General features: G+C 32.7%; 3 protein-coding genes across 3 annotated transcripts; 1 reads left to right on the forward strand and 2 right to left on the reverse strand.

Annotated features, from left to right (window-relative positions):
* The first annotated feature begins 496 nt into the window (after positions 1 to 496).
* LOC134240663 (heat shock 70 kDa protein 12A-like) lies at positions 497 to 4,037 on the forward strand. Its single transcript, XM_062722727.1, has 4 exons — positions 497 to 890; positions 1,340 to 1,558; positions 2,089 to 2,245; positions 2,334 to 4,037. The coding sequence occupies exons 1-4, from the start codon at positions 516 to 518 to the stop codon at positions 3,389 to 3,391; spliced, it is 1,809 nt and encodes a 602-aa protein (XP_062578711.1). The 5' UTR covers positions 497 to 515; the 3' UTR covers positions 3,392 to 4,037.
* Positions 4,038 to 4,765: 728 nt separating this feature from the next.
* Positions 4,766 to 9,246, reverse strand: LOC134240664 (universal stress protein in QAH/OAS sulfhydrylase 3'region-like). The gene is made up of 4 exons (XM_062722728.1): positions 9,084 to 9,246; positions 7,185 to 7,280; positions 6,724 to 6,830; positions 4,766 to 5,383 (listed from the first exon to the last, which is right to left on the reverse strand). The coding sequence occupies exons 1-4, from the start codon at positions 9,151 to 9,153 to the stop codon at positions 5,186 to 5,188; spliced, it is 471 nt and encodes a 156-aa protein (XP_062578712.1). The 5' UTR covers positions 9,154 to 9,246; the 3' UTR covers positions 4,766 to 5,185.
* A 2,649-nt stretch (positions 9,247 to 11,895) lies between these two features.
* Positions 11,896 to 14,822, reverse strand: LOC134240665 (universal stress protein Slr1101-like). The gene is made up of 4 exons (XM_062722729.1): positions 14,635 to 14,822; positions 13,185 to 13,280; positions 12,775 to 12,875; positions 11,896 to 12,441 (listed from the first exon to the last, which is right to left on the reverse strand). Exons 1-4 carry the CDS (start codon positions 14,702 to 14,704, stop codon positions 12,238 to 12,240), a joined length of 471 nt encoding a protein of 156 aa, XP_062578713.1. The 5' UTR covers positions 14,705 to 14,822; the 3' UTR covers positions 11,896 to 12,237.
* Between the last annotated feature and the right edge of the window lie 172 nt (positions 14,823 to 14,994).

Below are 14,994 nucleotides of genomic sequence, written 5' to 3' on the forward strand. Positions count from 1 at the left end.
CTGTGCTTAGCTAATTTTGATGGAGTGGTATTATTTAATTAGATAGCCTTTGAGAATCTTCTTCTTTTATATAAATACACATATTTATATTCATATTGTATGCAATGATGAACAATGTAATCAGGTTAGGAAGGGAGATAATAGTTTACAAGATATCAGTTCACAAGATTTACAGTCTTTTTTTCATATAGGTAAGAAACATATTAGTAAGGTTTATCTAACTCTTGAGTTCTAATCTTGCATTATCTGCATTATGTATGTTTAACTGAATTTTGTTTGCTTTGTCATTCATAACTTGAATTTTAGTTTTGTTCAAATATCATTGCAGTTGAACTTTTTTCTCAATGACAGAGATAATGAAATATAGTCTTTTTCATCAGTGATGTATGTTTTTCAACCACTTTATTATCCAAAATTATTTATGCATGTTTATCATATACATCTGCATTGCACATGACTTTTGTGATGTATTTAGAAAAGTTGGGTGTAGAAGCTTCTATTGAAACTGACAAGAAATGGCCACCCAGGTAAAAGAATCAACAGTATGTGATGTCACTAACATTTGTTCGAAAATGGAGGAAACATCTGTTGACGAAATTGTCCTTGTGGCAGCCCTGGACTTTGGAACAACTTACTCTGGAATTGCTTGGTCTTTTGTGGCCGAATTTGAAAAATATCCTCTTCGAATCAACAGTCTTCAATGGTCAAGTATGGTTGGTCCTTCGCAGGCCACTTACAAAACACCAACTGCTTTGCTTCTAAAATCAAATAAAGAAATGATGGCATTTGGATACGAGGCAGAAGAACAGTACAGTGAGCTGGCAGACGACAATGTTCAATCTGGTTATTATTTCTTCAGAAACTTCAAAATGATGTTGTATGAAAATGAGGTACGGTTTCTTGTACATGTTTTAAAACAACTAAACCTGTAGATACATCATTTTATATTTAACATTTGTAAATATAAATTGATGTATCTATAGGTTAATCGTAAATAGATCTACAAAAAATAGCTTTATTAAAGCAATAAATATATGATACTTCTAAATTGCTTTGAAAATATGTCATTATGATAAATTTGTACTTATTTATAGCTTTATTATCTATAAGACTGTAATAAAGTACAGTATTAAACTGTTTCAAAAGAAATACCTATGCACTGTTAGTAATTCTTTCTGAACAGTATGATCTGTTGCTCAATCCCACAAAAACATTAAAATTCAGAACACAAAATAAAATAAATGCAATGTTAATTTATATTGTATTATCTAAATATGCTTAAAGATATGTTATTTTTAATCGTGGTGCATACAAACATATCTTTTTGAAAACTTCCTAGACTCTGAGGAATGACACAGTTCTCGTTGATGATGAAGGACATGCAATGCAAGCCAAAGACATTTTTGCGCACAGTATCACCTTCATGAAAGACCGTCTTTTAGATGAATTGAAGTCCAGGGGAAATATGATTGGAGAAGAGCACATCAGATGGGTGATTACGGTCCCTGCCATATGGAATGATGCCGCCAAGCAGTTCACGCGAGAGGCAGCAACTAAGGTTTATTTGTGTTTAGTCTAAACATTGTGGCTCCCAATGCATAAAGTCGCTTGTGTGGCTCAGTATTTAGATCGTCTGCTCTAGAGTCACGAAGTAAGAAATTGATCCCTACGATGCGGGGGGACGTGGAGACCGGTCCTTCGGATGAGATCGAATAAATCGAGGCCCCTCGTGTCGCAGTAGGTGTTGGCACGAAAAGATCCCTCACGTACCAATGGATCTCAGTGCCGAGCAGAAATAAATTTGTAGCCATCCATCAGCAAGTGGCGCGTCTTCACAGGATTTAAAAATGATTCTTGAGGGGACGTTTATCAATAAATAAACAAACTCAGATGCATAAATAGTATTAAAAAATCTTTAGCAATGAAATTAAATATGATTGATTGTAAGAAAACATATCATAAATATAGAAATGTAGCAAAATGAATGTTTGATGTTACATGCATATACTTGACATTTTAAACTATTTTCAACTCCCTTAATAGTGTTTAAGAAGTTGCATTGATTTGACTCTATATTAATTACTACAGGCTGGTATACCGAGGAATAGAATAAAACTTGCTTTGGAACCCGAGGCTGCATCTATATACGCCAAAGAAATCCTTATACAAAGGTCTCACGGTTCAAGTCAACAACGGTCGCCGTCGTTTGAAAAGTGGACCAGATTTATTGTTCTTGATCTTGGAGGTTAGTAAGTTAAAAACAATTCAATTCATTTGAATGCAGTATCCTTTTTATTTTACGAAATAACATAATTATGACGAACATCTTTTAGGGGGAACTGTTGACATTACGCTGAAAGAGATATCGGACGAGAATACGGTCAAAGAAATTCTTCACGCCTCCGGTGGACCATGGGGAGGGCTAGCGGTTAATAAAGAATTTATGGCCTTTTTGGAGAGCTTAGTTGGGAAGGATGTTATTGATGAATTAAAAACAAATCATAAAGCCTCCTGGTTAGATTTAGAGAGGGAGGTCGAGTCAAAGAAGAAAACTACAAGAGGAGACAAAGATGGGCGAATTCTTTTCCAAATACCTGCCGAATTACAAGAGGTGTATGAGAAAAAGAATAACAAGAAACTTCTAAACGCCATTGCATTTGAATCAAAGTACGCTGGGAAAATTGACATCAAAAGAAATTGTCTTAGAGTAGACAAATCCATCGTGGAAACTTTTTTCAGGAAATGCTTGGATAATATTACGAAGCACACTAAAAGTCTGCTAGCGAAACCTGAAGCTCATGACATTAAGTACCTTATTCTTGTCGGCGGGTTTGCAGAATCAGAGTTTATGAGAACTGAAATAGCAAACGAATTTAGTAATCTTCAAGTTTTCATCCCAGACGAACCATGGCTTGCAGTTATGCGAGGTGCTGCTATATTTGGTCAAAAGCCGTCAGTGATTAAATCAAGAATATCCAAGTATACCTATGGAACAGCCGTTATTCGATATTTTCTTGAGGATTTCGATGACCCAGCAAACAAAATAGAGGAAGATGGCAAACCATACTGCAGAAATGTTTTCAACAAGCTTGCAGAAGTCGGTCAATCTTTTGAAGTCGGTGAAACAGCAGACACTGAAGTCTTTGCACACAAAGTCGATATGACAAAGATGAAGATAAGGGTATATAGATCTAGTGAAGCGAATCCTCGGTACGTTACCGATGAGAGTTGCTCACAGATCGGAAATATGCTGCTTGACATGCCAGGTTATGGGATAGAAAGAAAGGTCACGGTGTCTTTAAGTTTTGGCGACGAGGAGATAACATGCAAGGGTGTCAATGAATCAGGAGAATCGGTTCATGTTACTTTAGATTTGCTCTCCGATTCGTAGGTGGTTCGACTACCATACCATGGAATTATATACCGAATATGGAGTCCTGGCATTGCAACTTTTTGATTTTTATGCTAAGACAAAAAACTCATCCATGAGAACATTTTAAGTTTAAGTTTGGGTAAATCCATGAGAACGACAGTCTTAGCTAGGCATCAGATTAAATGTTACTGTTACACAAATTATATTTATTCAAGTATTTATTATTCTACTTGTATATATATATAAATTTCTCCCAAGTCCCCATTGATACATGTAGCTGTGTAATCTGTTAGTAATACCCTTTTTAGTCAGAATCTCATGTTTTTAAATTGTCATGATTGCTTTACAATGCTACAGTAACGTTTGTTTGATTGTAGGAATATCATTGTTTTATTTTATACTCGTATTTTATCTTTCATATGAAATCATTGTAAATCCTACCTCATTTCAATTTTCTGCTATTTTTGTTCATTCTTTATATTCATACATGAACATATTCTGTATAATTTTATACATCTTTTTTATATTGTCATGCATTTAACAATAAAAAGATTATTGGAAAATATACTAGATAACAAAAGTTTTTGTTTTATAAAACATTACTGACATTTATCTGATGATTAACATAAAAACAGTTTGGTACGCTTAATAATTCTCGTATTTCAAAATACTTTTTTGTAAAAACTCGGTTTAGGAATCTTTAACTTAAGATTTGAACCTGATATCAATATAAATACAAAACAAAAAAACGAATCAAGTAATTCATATCATCCAAAATAATCAGATCTTAAATAAAACTTCCAATATTGAAAAAAGACATTAAAATGTCATTATTTTTAAAGAAACACAAATGAACCAATATTTTGCATTTCAAATAGAAGTCAGACGACACGTTCCAAGAATATCTGTTTGTATCTTTTCATATTCTTATGGTAATATATATAAAAATATTTTCAGACATTTTTCATCACCTTCTTATGATTTATAAACAATTCTCAAAATGTATTAAAAAGGAATAGCATGTAAAAAAAATTGTTAAATTAGCAATCAGTAACTGTATATAAGGTTATATTCGCACCTTCACACTTACATGTATAAGCAATTTTCCCCCTTTTTATTCCTTGTCATCCAGTTACAGAATTTATACGGTATGCTTTGAATTCACCTCGTTTTAAATTCGCCCACCTGTAAGTATGGTGAAAGGGGCGAAAATAAAACTGGACGAAATATTCTTTGTGTACAGTATTTTCCATTAGAATTAGGTAGGAAACACTAGCTACCCACTGGTATCTAGCACAAATGACTGAAAATATATTAAAAGTACCTTTTATGTTTTTTTCCAAATAAACTTGTTAAAGTAGCAATTATTCAATTACAAATTATTGAAGTAAAATTATATATTTTTAAGAGACGTGTCAACTGATCTAAAATCAAAATTTCATTTTTCAAACACATATATAAACAAATGCATAATGTTACACCACAACTTGCAGTACAAAAACTCTAGGATTATATTACCACACAATACTCTATAACTATAAATGTAGTACCTGATATATTTAATACATGACAATTCTATTCGAAACAACAACGTTTATTATGCTTCATTCATCACACAATGCACCTAAACCTTTAAACAGCATTCCAAATCGAAATCCTCTTCAATAATTTTACAATTTTTACCCATTAATAATATTTCTAAACATATAAAAGTATTCCCTTTGAATTGTCTGCCCTTTGTTGATCTCACAGCATGAATGCATGTAAGTCAATTATGACTAAAACCTTGTGGTGGTCCTATTGCACGTTACTTTACTTGGGGGGACAGATGATAACTGGGACTGGGGAGTGATGTAGGACGTAGTCACTGACACTGCCCAGAATTGTTCTCCTGATGGTCCCCATTCCCCGGGTCCCTAAGACGATCATATCGGCGTTCAGGTCTTTGGCAGTTTTCAGGATTCCCTCACCGGGTTTTTCGGCGTGTGTGCTTCGAACCTTACCAGAAGCCTTAAAAAGAAAAGTCATTATTGTAGCCTTAGTGTATTGTTAAAGGTGTTATAAAGCATAAAGATAGGAAATTGTTCAGAAAAGACATCATATAAAAGGCAGATAAACATTCATAATCCAGAGAATTTTAATTCGTTTTTTTTTTAAATCAAATGAGCTACATATATAGTACTGTAGAAGCTTATGAGAGTCAGGGAACTAAAATTAAAGTTTCATAGATATTTGAAAATATACGTCCTCCATCTAAATATCTATATGTAAACAAACTTTATTCATTTTTTATTCTTTGTATTCTTAATGATGCTTGCAGGAAAATATTCCGCTTTATGATATTTTTCAAAAGCATAGATATTTTTTTTAAAGGCTTACTATCGTGTAAATCATGAAATTAATTTAAAAAATTTAAAATCCCCTTAGAAATTAAATGTTTCTTAAAATTTGATTATCAAGTAATTAGAATATGTTTCTATTTTAAATCATTATCCTAAAATGAAAATATCTTGTGTACGCACAAGAAAAAATTATTTTCTTGCCTAATTACATGTATTAAGAAGTAATACAGGAAGGCAGAATTTCAAAAACACAGTATTTTATGCCAAGAAAAGACAATAAAACGAATAACTAGATGTTTAACAAGGGAAAAATACATTATTGATAAGGCATCAGCTGTGATTTCCTCAAAGCCATGACAGGTTTATGAAAGATGGATAACTTAATTACAGATGAAGAAATCGATCAGCATTGCTAAGTCCCCGCAAAAAAATACATTATCGTGTAAATGAAAATCTCAAGAAAAGCTTATTGAATCAAGAAATTTAATGACCAAGTAAGTGATGAAAAGGGCATTGAAGAGAGAAAATATAAATGACTTAGACCTCTTATCTTTTGGCCCCAATATTGTTCCTTCCTACATTATCGAGATCTATAATTCTATTATAGTTTATTCCAAAAAGCTGTCAACTTGAGATACCATCTGTAAAACATTCTAAATCAAATTAACATTAATTAATGTCTGACCATGACCTTTAACCTTAAGACTTCAAAATCAAACTAGAACCTTTTACTTAAAGAATGTAGATTTTATTAAATTTTTTTTTTTCAAAATTTCAACAAAAAATGTCCTTTGACTTCGAAATAAACAGGAGTCTTCTTTAAAAGCTGACTTCCCCATAAAGTTCCATTTCTATTTCTAAGGAGGAATATTCTTAACTTTCCATTTAACAAAAGTGAATTAATTCTATCAATACTAAATTCCTAACCTTCATAAAATTCAAATGAACAAAGCAGAAAAGACTTTTATGAAATTGTATCTTTTTTATAAGATAGTAACCCCAGCTTACATGTTCAGCTCTCATGATTTCTGCAAATTGTTCTAACTTCTTTTTGACTTCTTCTGCGTGTTTTTCTAACATTGCTTTCAAAGCTGTTCTGTCCACGGAATACGGAACTGAAAGTTAAAGAATGTGGATAAAATTATGAAGATAATGCATTAAAAGGCATAACATATTTGAAACTCAACTTATCAAATCGAGAACGAATAGAAGAATTCCAGACTTGATTTTATATCTCTGACACAAGCTTGTTTTTTTTAGAGAAAGCATTAAACATATTGAACAATGTATGGAGTAAATAAATCTTCTTCCAACAGCTGTTGCTGTTAAATCTTGATTCAATCAAATGGGACTACAATATTTACAGTGGCGAATCCCGAGTGTGTATGCAAAATATGTGTATCCTTGCTTTATTTTTGCTTAGCTTGCATTAATGCGTTCTGAATTAGTTTTTTTTTTTTTTTACATACCATTAAACCATTGCGTTGCATACATAGGGTCGTAGACTTCCACGGAGTATACCATTACCACCTGATCATCGTCTCTCTTAATAGATTTACAAAACCCTGGAAGACAGAAAAATAGATTTAGATTCGTGACAGATCAAAAGAATATATGTATCCAATTTTAAATATATATCAACTGTCCATCGGGAACGTATGCTTGGTTGGTCAAATTTTATTTTTGTCGGGTAAATATGTAGCAAGCTAAAGAAGATATCGGCTGATATTCTCCAAGTATATAAATAGAAGTTTAAGTTGTGACTGGAATAATAATGAGAGGAAATTTTTTTTAAGAGGTGAATGAGAAAGAGTGCCAGGTGATGGTTTATCAATCTATGTACTTTAATTTTAACCTTCCTTGATGGGGCGTCATTTGATACATGGACATATAGATCTGACAAATGATGTTTACTTGTATTTTTGTAACATTCATTTTTCTTTTTTCTATTTTTTATTCGATGGAGATTGTGAGCACATGCATTATCAGAACTCTGTTATCTAAACGGAAATCTGGACACATGAACAAATTCCTTTTACCACAAGTTACATAATGCTGATAATAATGGATGTTGGAACACCTACTGGCACTGCGTTAGATTTACATACCTTGGTTACCAAATATACAATCGGACTTTATTAAGAATCTTCCTGGTTATCTATGGGCATACTGTAGAATGGTTAAAGATCGTTATTTCAACATGGAGAGGACCGTAATGACAATCGATTGGCTGATATAGGCCGATACATTGTAATTGTAGAGCAAATTCAGAGGGCAACCCATATTGAAAATAACTGTTCAATCAATGTAGCTTTCTAATAATATAGACAGGATCATTTGTGCTAACATAAACCACATGCACATATGTTCCTGTTACTGAAAAATATATCTATTGATCGCGGCATGTAAACGTTTTATAGGGAAATACATGTATATGCTGAAAAGCATTTAGTCAGCTGGGAAATTGTTGTAATTTTGTAATTCGCCGCTTTGCAAATCCAAACAGGATATAAAATTGCAAAGTTGCAATTTTCTGTTAGTAGTCTAGCATGCATTTAATATATGCGCAATTCGTACATTCATCAAATGCAAAACGCAATTACATGAAATTGTTATATACTCATGACTGCAATAAAATAATAACACTTTAAATCTACGGGAGATATATATATATATAGAAGGTACAAATGTTTTACTGAATTTGTGGAAGTGTGCATTTTGACAGTTTTTTTTTTTTTTAAATAATATCTTCATACTTTTTTGCGTACTATGAAACAATAAATCACATTATTTTTTAAACACTACAGGGGAAGACCAACACCAATATATCAAACGTCTACCCACCCACCCCCCCCCCCTCCCCCTCCACACACACACCCTATGTATACTTAAAATGTAACATGTTCACGGATCTTATTTCCCATACACTGTGTACATTGTTTCTACGTTTTCAAAAAAAAGTAACATCACACCATGATTGTTGAAAAAAATTGAACATTAAGCATGTTAGACTAATATCAAATTCCAGCTGTTAATTCGACTTCCCTGAAGTAATAGGGCCATTTCACCAAAAATTCTTTCCGGAAGACTGAGTTGCGATCTAAGAGCGTGGCTTGAGAAGAACTTTGATCCTCCCCCGTTACATTGTTTACGTACTCGTCACATGTCAAAAAATTGATCGCAGCAATATTTCAGTTTTTTGCCTCGACTAAAAGTCGCAAAGAGAGCGTCGAAACAGCGAATACAGTCGAGGAAAAGACGGATTGATCGAAGGCAAACGCCACTGTATTTATACGGCATAGGGATTTACAATACACATGCATAATAATGCACATTCACCTTAGTATATTTACGTACTTATTACTTACATTTGAATGCATTCACAGCATGTTCGCTTCCATCCATCGCTACGACGATCGTTCGTTGTTTATCGGCCATCTTTGATACAGAAAGTTCTCGTAACTTAGCGTTCGGCACAGGTGAAATATCTCTCTTTCTCTATCTGCCCTGCGTTTGCCGACTCGACATTTAAAAAAATGTGTAAACAATGTCACGTGGAAAATAGAAATGGCGCAGTTAAATAGTTCGTGTTCTGTCAAGAGTACATATGGGTCAAATCAATGATCCGGACATAAACATTAAAATTATGAAATTATAAAATTATTTTGCGAAAGCGATGGGACATTAAATCTCAGTCGTCTGTGCGTCTGTCTAGCTGTATCTCCGTCTGTCACAATTGCAAAAACTTTAACCTTGGTTTAATTTACTAGTAATTGATATCTTTTGAATTAGAAGAGATGGGACTTTCATATATTACACATGCACGTGCATTACCTGTGACAACCCTTTTTTTTTAACTCTAAGATCTTGAAGTTTCATATTTGACACAATATGCAATAAATAATGACATCTTACCCACAAAAACACCGAAAGCGGGGACCAATGCTATTCTTTTTTTTTTTTTTTTTTTTTACCTTTATTACTGATCAATGCACTGTAAAAAATGCGCTTAGAAAATAAACATTTCCGTTCCGTGTTTTGACCTAAACAGGTATAAGATTGTGTTTAACGGCTAAACACTTAGGTCTTAACGTCTGTTATATCTAAATCAGATGTTACATGTAGATTTAAACACATGTTTAGATATAAGTGTTTAGAAATTGAACACATTTCTGTGAAGTGCAGAGTTATCTTCCCGGAAATGACGCATATAAATTCGTATGATAAATAGAGCGCTTATCGAAACAATTGAAAGAAAAATGCTAATGTAATATCTAAAGAAGATGGATTAAAGGAAGTGAATGCTAATCAAAGTGGTAATCATGAAGAGACATTACTACGATAAAAGGTATGATTACTATCATTTTTATTTTACATACCTGTGGTAAATTGACCACGATGGGCTACGTAAATAGACATGCGGTTACACATGTAGTTGTAGATCAAGATTCCCTTCGATTATATTTTAAATTTCTGAAATCTAGAAAGGAGTACATTATATAGAATGTCATTAATAATATCTATATCGGTATCAGTACTTTATAGTGGTTAAATGAGGTTCAATAAAAGTAGCACAATAATAGGTATCAAACATGTGAAAAATTTCATACAACTTCAGCCAGCGAGGAGCATATTTTAATAAAATTTGAATTTCAATGTATAAAAAAAGTGTGACAAGAATGTACTTAGGAAAGTGTCTAATCATCTAAACACATTTTTTTACAGTGTGGATTTCATCAGAATATGTACATGTAACTGCAAAGAACAAAAAAATACTTCTTCTTTCTTATAACAGTATAAGTCTGATGTAGTATGAATATTCAATGAAAAATAAAGCAATAGAGGACGAAGGGGTCTATATATGAAATGATAGCAATGGTACTGAGTATGTATGTACATGTACAGTGTATGTGGGGTAGGTGTTTTATTTCTGTTCTCCGCTTTCGCGAAGGCGAGGGGGCTTTAAATCTCGATCATTCGTATGTACGTTCGTCAGTCTGTCTGTCCACCTCTTACAAAAACTTTAACCCGAGTAATTTAGTATCTTTTGAATGAGAAGAGATATGACTTTGATATTGCACATGTGTATTACCCGTGACAAGACCTTTCTCAACACACTATGTTTTATGGCCCTCTGACCTTGAAGATTGGGCAGCCCACTTTTCAAAAATGTTAACATTACTTTAAATTGACCATAACTTTTGAATAAAAGAAGGTAGCAGGGCTTTCATTTTAAATGTGTTTTTCCTGTAATAAAATCGTTCTTAATATACTATGATTTTTTACCTTATGGCCATGACCTTGAAGTTTTACATTGTACCTACTTTTTTTAAAAACTTTAACCTTGATCATAACTTTTGAATGAGATAAAATAGGACTTTACACGTCACACGTATATAATCTGTGATATGACCCTTTTAGATACATTATGAATTTGACCACATGACACTGAACGTTGACAATTGACCTTCAAAAATGGTATTTTTTCCTTTTTTTTTTTTTTAATTTTGATTGAGGAAAGATATGGCTTTTATATTTGACATGTACATCACCTGTGACAAGATTTTTCCGAACAGGCTATGAATTCTTACCCCTCGTGGGCGAGATGTGATTGTTAATACATGTAGCCATATTGTGTCCAATATGAACGCCCTATTATATGTCAATCATAATATATCACCAAAGTGGATTTTTTTTTTTGAAAATTAGATCAAACTTGAAGATCAAAGCCAAGGGGTAAGAAATCATAGCATACTCGGAAATATCTTTTTGATATTGTTGGATACAATATATACATGTATGAAAATAACCTGAACACTGACAATCGCACTTATTTGGTTTGTAGCACACTTTATTCGAAACATATATAATTATCCATCTGAGACTTTTAAGAATCATGCATGGATAAATGTACATTTATTTCCATGTTTAAGTGACAACACTGTATTGACATTTCTGTATCAAAATAAAGTAGAAAACTTTAAGTATTTAAAGATTTTCACAAAAATGATTTTATTATCTTTGTCTTTCACTCGCAATTTCATAAGTAGTGATACTGTGTCCATCGTCCACGAACTTTTCGAACAACCCTCGTACATGTATGAAAATAACATGAACACTGACAATCGCACTTATTTGGTTTGTAGCACACTTCATTCGAAACATATATAATTATCCAAAAACTCTTATCCATTTCAAGACTTCCTACAGTACCCACGTATTACAAAACTACATGGCAGACAGTACATACAAATGTCTCGTTATTTGCTCTCTTTATTTCATTACAACAATGTTATCAACAACCCATTAATTAGATTCCAATAAAACAGCAATGATGCAAAGAATACCATTTAAAAGCAGAATGGAACCAACCATGTACAGTCAATTTTGTATGCACAATATCATCCCGATGGAAATACCCCTGTAAACGTACCCCTCAATTCAAATGAACAAATATAATTGGTTGATTTAAATGCTGACTGCATACGTCACAGTCAAAGGGATTTGATCGACCAATAGAATTTAAGAAGTGCCTGGCGGACACACTATAACAGGTACATTTGCATGATGAACCACATAGTCACTGACACTTCCGAGAACTGTTCGTCTGATAGTTCCCAGCCCTCTACTTCCCATGATTATGACGTCAGCATTCAAATCTTTTGCTGTTTTGACTATCCCATCTCCTGGGCTCTCTGATTGGGCAGTTCTCACTGTGCCGGTTGCCTGTGGTAAGAGAACAGTCTACTTAGAATTCGTCAAAGAAACGTAATACATGCATGTATTAATTGTTTATCTATGTAAATATACATCAAGTGCAGAAAATTTAATAATTATTATGACAGACTGATACAAAGTGCTCCTATTAGACAGTATATTTATATATTAGCCTCTCATTTTACTCGTCAGTTTTTTCTCAAAGTAAGGAAAGAATACAGCAAATTTTATGTGATGTTTCGTTGTATGGCATTGGGCACAAAACAAGTAAAGGTCTTGATAAATACGTATATCTGTTGGTATCCAGAGAGAGAGAGAGAGAGAGAGAGAGATTTAACATACATGTTCACTTTCCATAAGTTTTGCGAATTCGGACAATTTATTCTTGACTTTTTCCATGTTTTTATCTATAGTCGCTTTCATCTCTTCTTCGGAAGAAGGTACTGGAAAATAAATATTGGAACTTTAAGGAAATAAAATATTTAACTCCTATATATGTAAATTAACATATACAGACTATAGCGTTAATAAGATGATCAATATATGTACATGTACATGTAATGTACGTGTACATGTATTAATCATCAATGTTTGGAATTTTCATCACTCAAAAATGATAACATTAAAAATAAGATGCAATTATTGGTAAATTAAATATGTTTCAAAGAAAAATTAATGTTGTAATGTACATTATCATTGTTTCTTCAATCAAACTGAGTACATATAGTTAATTTCACTCTCAGCTCCCTCACCGTGTAGCCATTGTTTGGGTGTCATTGTGTCTGTTATTTCTACGGAGTAAACCATTACTACTTTGTCTGTGTCCCGCTTCATAAAGTGACAAAACCCTAGAAAACAAAAATTAATTCAAATTCAAGTTTTACTCACAAAACTTTTATACGAAATCTATGATACATTGTTATCTATAAACCCTTATCCTCTTTTTCTATGAACCATATGTGTACAAGTATGTATCATTTCGCCTACAAAAAAATCGAATGAACATATGGTTCGACACATTTAATCAGAGAGGAACATAATTTTGAGGTAATATGCCAGTTACATGTATACATAATTGCATACACTTATTGCTGAAGTACATGACTGTACATTCACGCATGAAGCTGTTTAATGATTATGTTCACAGTCATGTGTTTTATGAATTATAAGAAGAAAAGGATATAATACATTTTTCTATATATCGTATCCTGTTTCAGCCCAAGACATCAATATACTGTAGATTCCTTATTTTTCGCGAGTACTTTTTATCGCGAACTGGGTCTTTCACGTCAAATCGCGAGAATTATAATTCGCGAATGTACGGTTGATCAACAGAATTTACATAGATTTCAGCACCATAAAAATAAAAGCGAGTAAATATTTTTTCGCGAGTGATGCTTCTCGCGAAATTAACTCTTTGTGTATAATAAGGAATCTACAGTAAGCCCTTAGAAGGACCGAAGAATCTAGGGATGATATTGCTAGAGGGCTGAAACAGAGTTTACCGTGGGAAAGGGGTGCATTTAAATATATACATAGTTATATTATATTTTCAAACATACATACAAGTGTATATAGTATTAAACAATGTACTTTATTAGTTACAGCATATAATATAACATATGATTATGCGTATACTTGAGTATACATATACATACAATTCAATCATCACGGACTAGTTATCTACTATGAATGGTGTATTATCGAAGGTAGTGTTGCTTTTTAAAAGATAATGCAAGGGCTGAAGTATACATGTATATATAGGTTATTTCGTATAAAATTCAACGCAGTACGTAACTGCACACCCATCATTAGCCTTGAAGGATCGTGTTCACTAAGTCAATATACTAGGTATATATTTTGACATTTTGACACAGGTATTAACTGCATATATCGTTTTTGAATTAAAAAATGTATATTTAACTAACTGTATGTATGCATGCAAAAATGGCATGAAAAATTGAAGAAAAAATGAAGAAAATTACATAAAATAATGAATTTATGTTTTTCTCTATACTTTCGAGGTAAAATTGTCAATATCAACTAAAAATGCATAAAAATGCAGTTTCATTTTCAAGGAATTATTAATATAATTAACGACTGCTTGATAGTGAGGAATTGTTTACATTTGAGAAAGAAATCCACAAGTTTTGTCCCTTTTCAAGTGTTTATTGATTGACATAAAAATTTGTTGAAACTTACACTTGAATGCGTTTACTGCTTGGACACTACCGTCCATTCCTATTATCACTGTACGTCCACCGTCAGTCATTCTGGATTGGAATCGCACTAATTAATACTGCACTGTTAAGTTGGTGTACAGCTCTTGCTTTGTAATGACACAAGCAGACGTATATTCACTATACCATGTGTGCACGGATATACGCCAGACTACTTTTTTTTGGTATGTGCTGAAACGGGGGCGGATCTAGCTATTTAATAGGGGGGAATTTGTAACTTTTTAAATTAGAAGAGAGGGTCAACGTGGCTCTTATTTTGTTTCAGTGATAATTATTTACGAACTGATTTCGAATTTATGTAATTTATGAATTAATAAATTCA

This window comes from Saccostrea cucullata, unplaced genomic scaffold (assembly GCF_032062105.1).
Source record: "Saccostrea cucullata isolate Sc308-1 unplaced genomic scaffold, CSIRO_AGI_Scuc_v1 ctg259, whole genome shotgun sequence".
Taxonomy (NCBI): domain Eukaryota; kingdom Metazoa; phylum Mollusca; class Bivalvia; order Ostreida; family Ostreidae; genus Saccostrea; species Saccostrea cuccullata.

Bases quoted from the DNA above. Each gene is read 5' to 3' on its own strand.
- LOC134240664 (XM_062722728.1), bottom strand. From the start codon at position 9,153: ATGGCCGATAAACAACGAACGATCGTCGTAGCGATGGATGGAAGCGAA. The intron at 6,831-7,184 runs GTATGTAAAAAA...TTTAACTTTCAG, and splicing joins TGCAACGCAATGGTTTAATG to TTCCGTATTCCGTGGACAGA. The intron at 5,384-6,723 runs GTAAGCTGGGGT...TTTCTTTTTAAG, and splicing joins AAATCATGAGAGCTGAACAT to GCTTCTGGTAAGGTTCGAAG.
- LOC134240665 (XM_062722729.1), bottom strand. From the start codon at position 14,704: ATGACTGACGGTGGACGTACAGTGATAATAGGAATGGACGGTAGTGTC. The intron at 13,281-14,634 runs GTAAGTTTCAAC...TTTGTTTTCTAG, and splicing joins AGCAGTAAACGCATTCAAGT to GGTTTTGTCACTTTATGAAG. The intron at 12,876-13,184 runs GTGAGGGAGCTG...TTTATTTTCCAG, and splicing joins ACCCAAACAATGGCTACACG to TACCTTCTTCCGAAGAAGAG.
- LOC134240663 (XM_062722727.1), top strand. From the start codon at position 516: ATGGCCACCCAGGTAAAAGAATCAACAGTATGTGATGTCACTAACATT. The intron at 891-1,339 runs GTACGGTTTCTT...AAAACTTCCTAG, and splicing joins TGATGTTGTATGAAAATGAG to ACTCTGAGGAATGACACAGT. The intron at 1,559-2,088 runs GTTTATTTGTGT...TAATTACTACAG, and splicing joins CGCGAGAGGCAGCAACTAAG to GCTGGTATACCGAGGAATAG.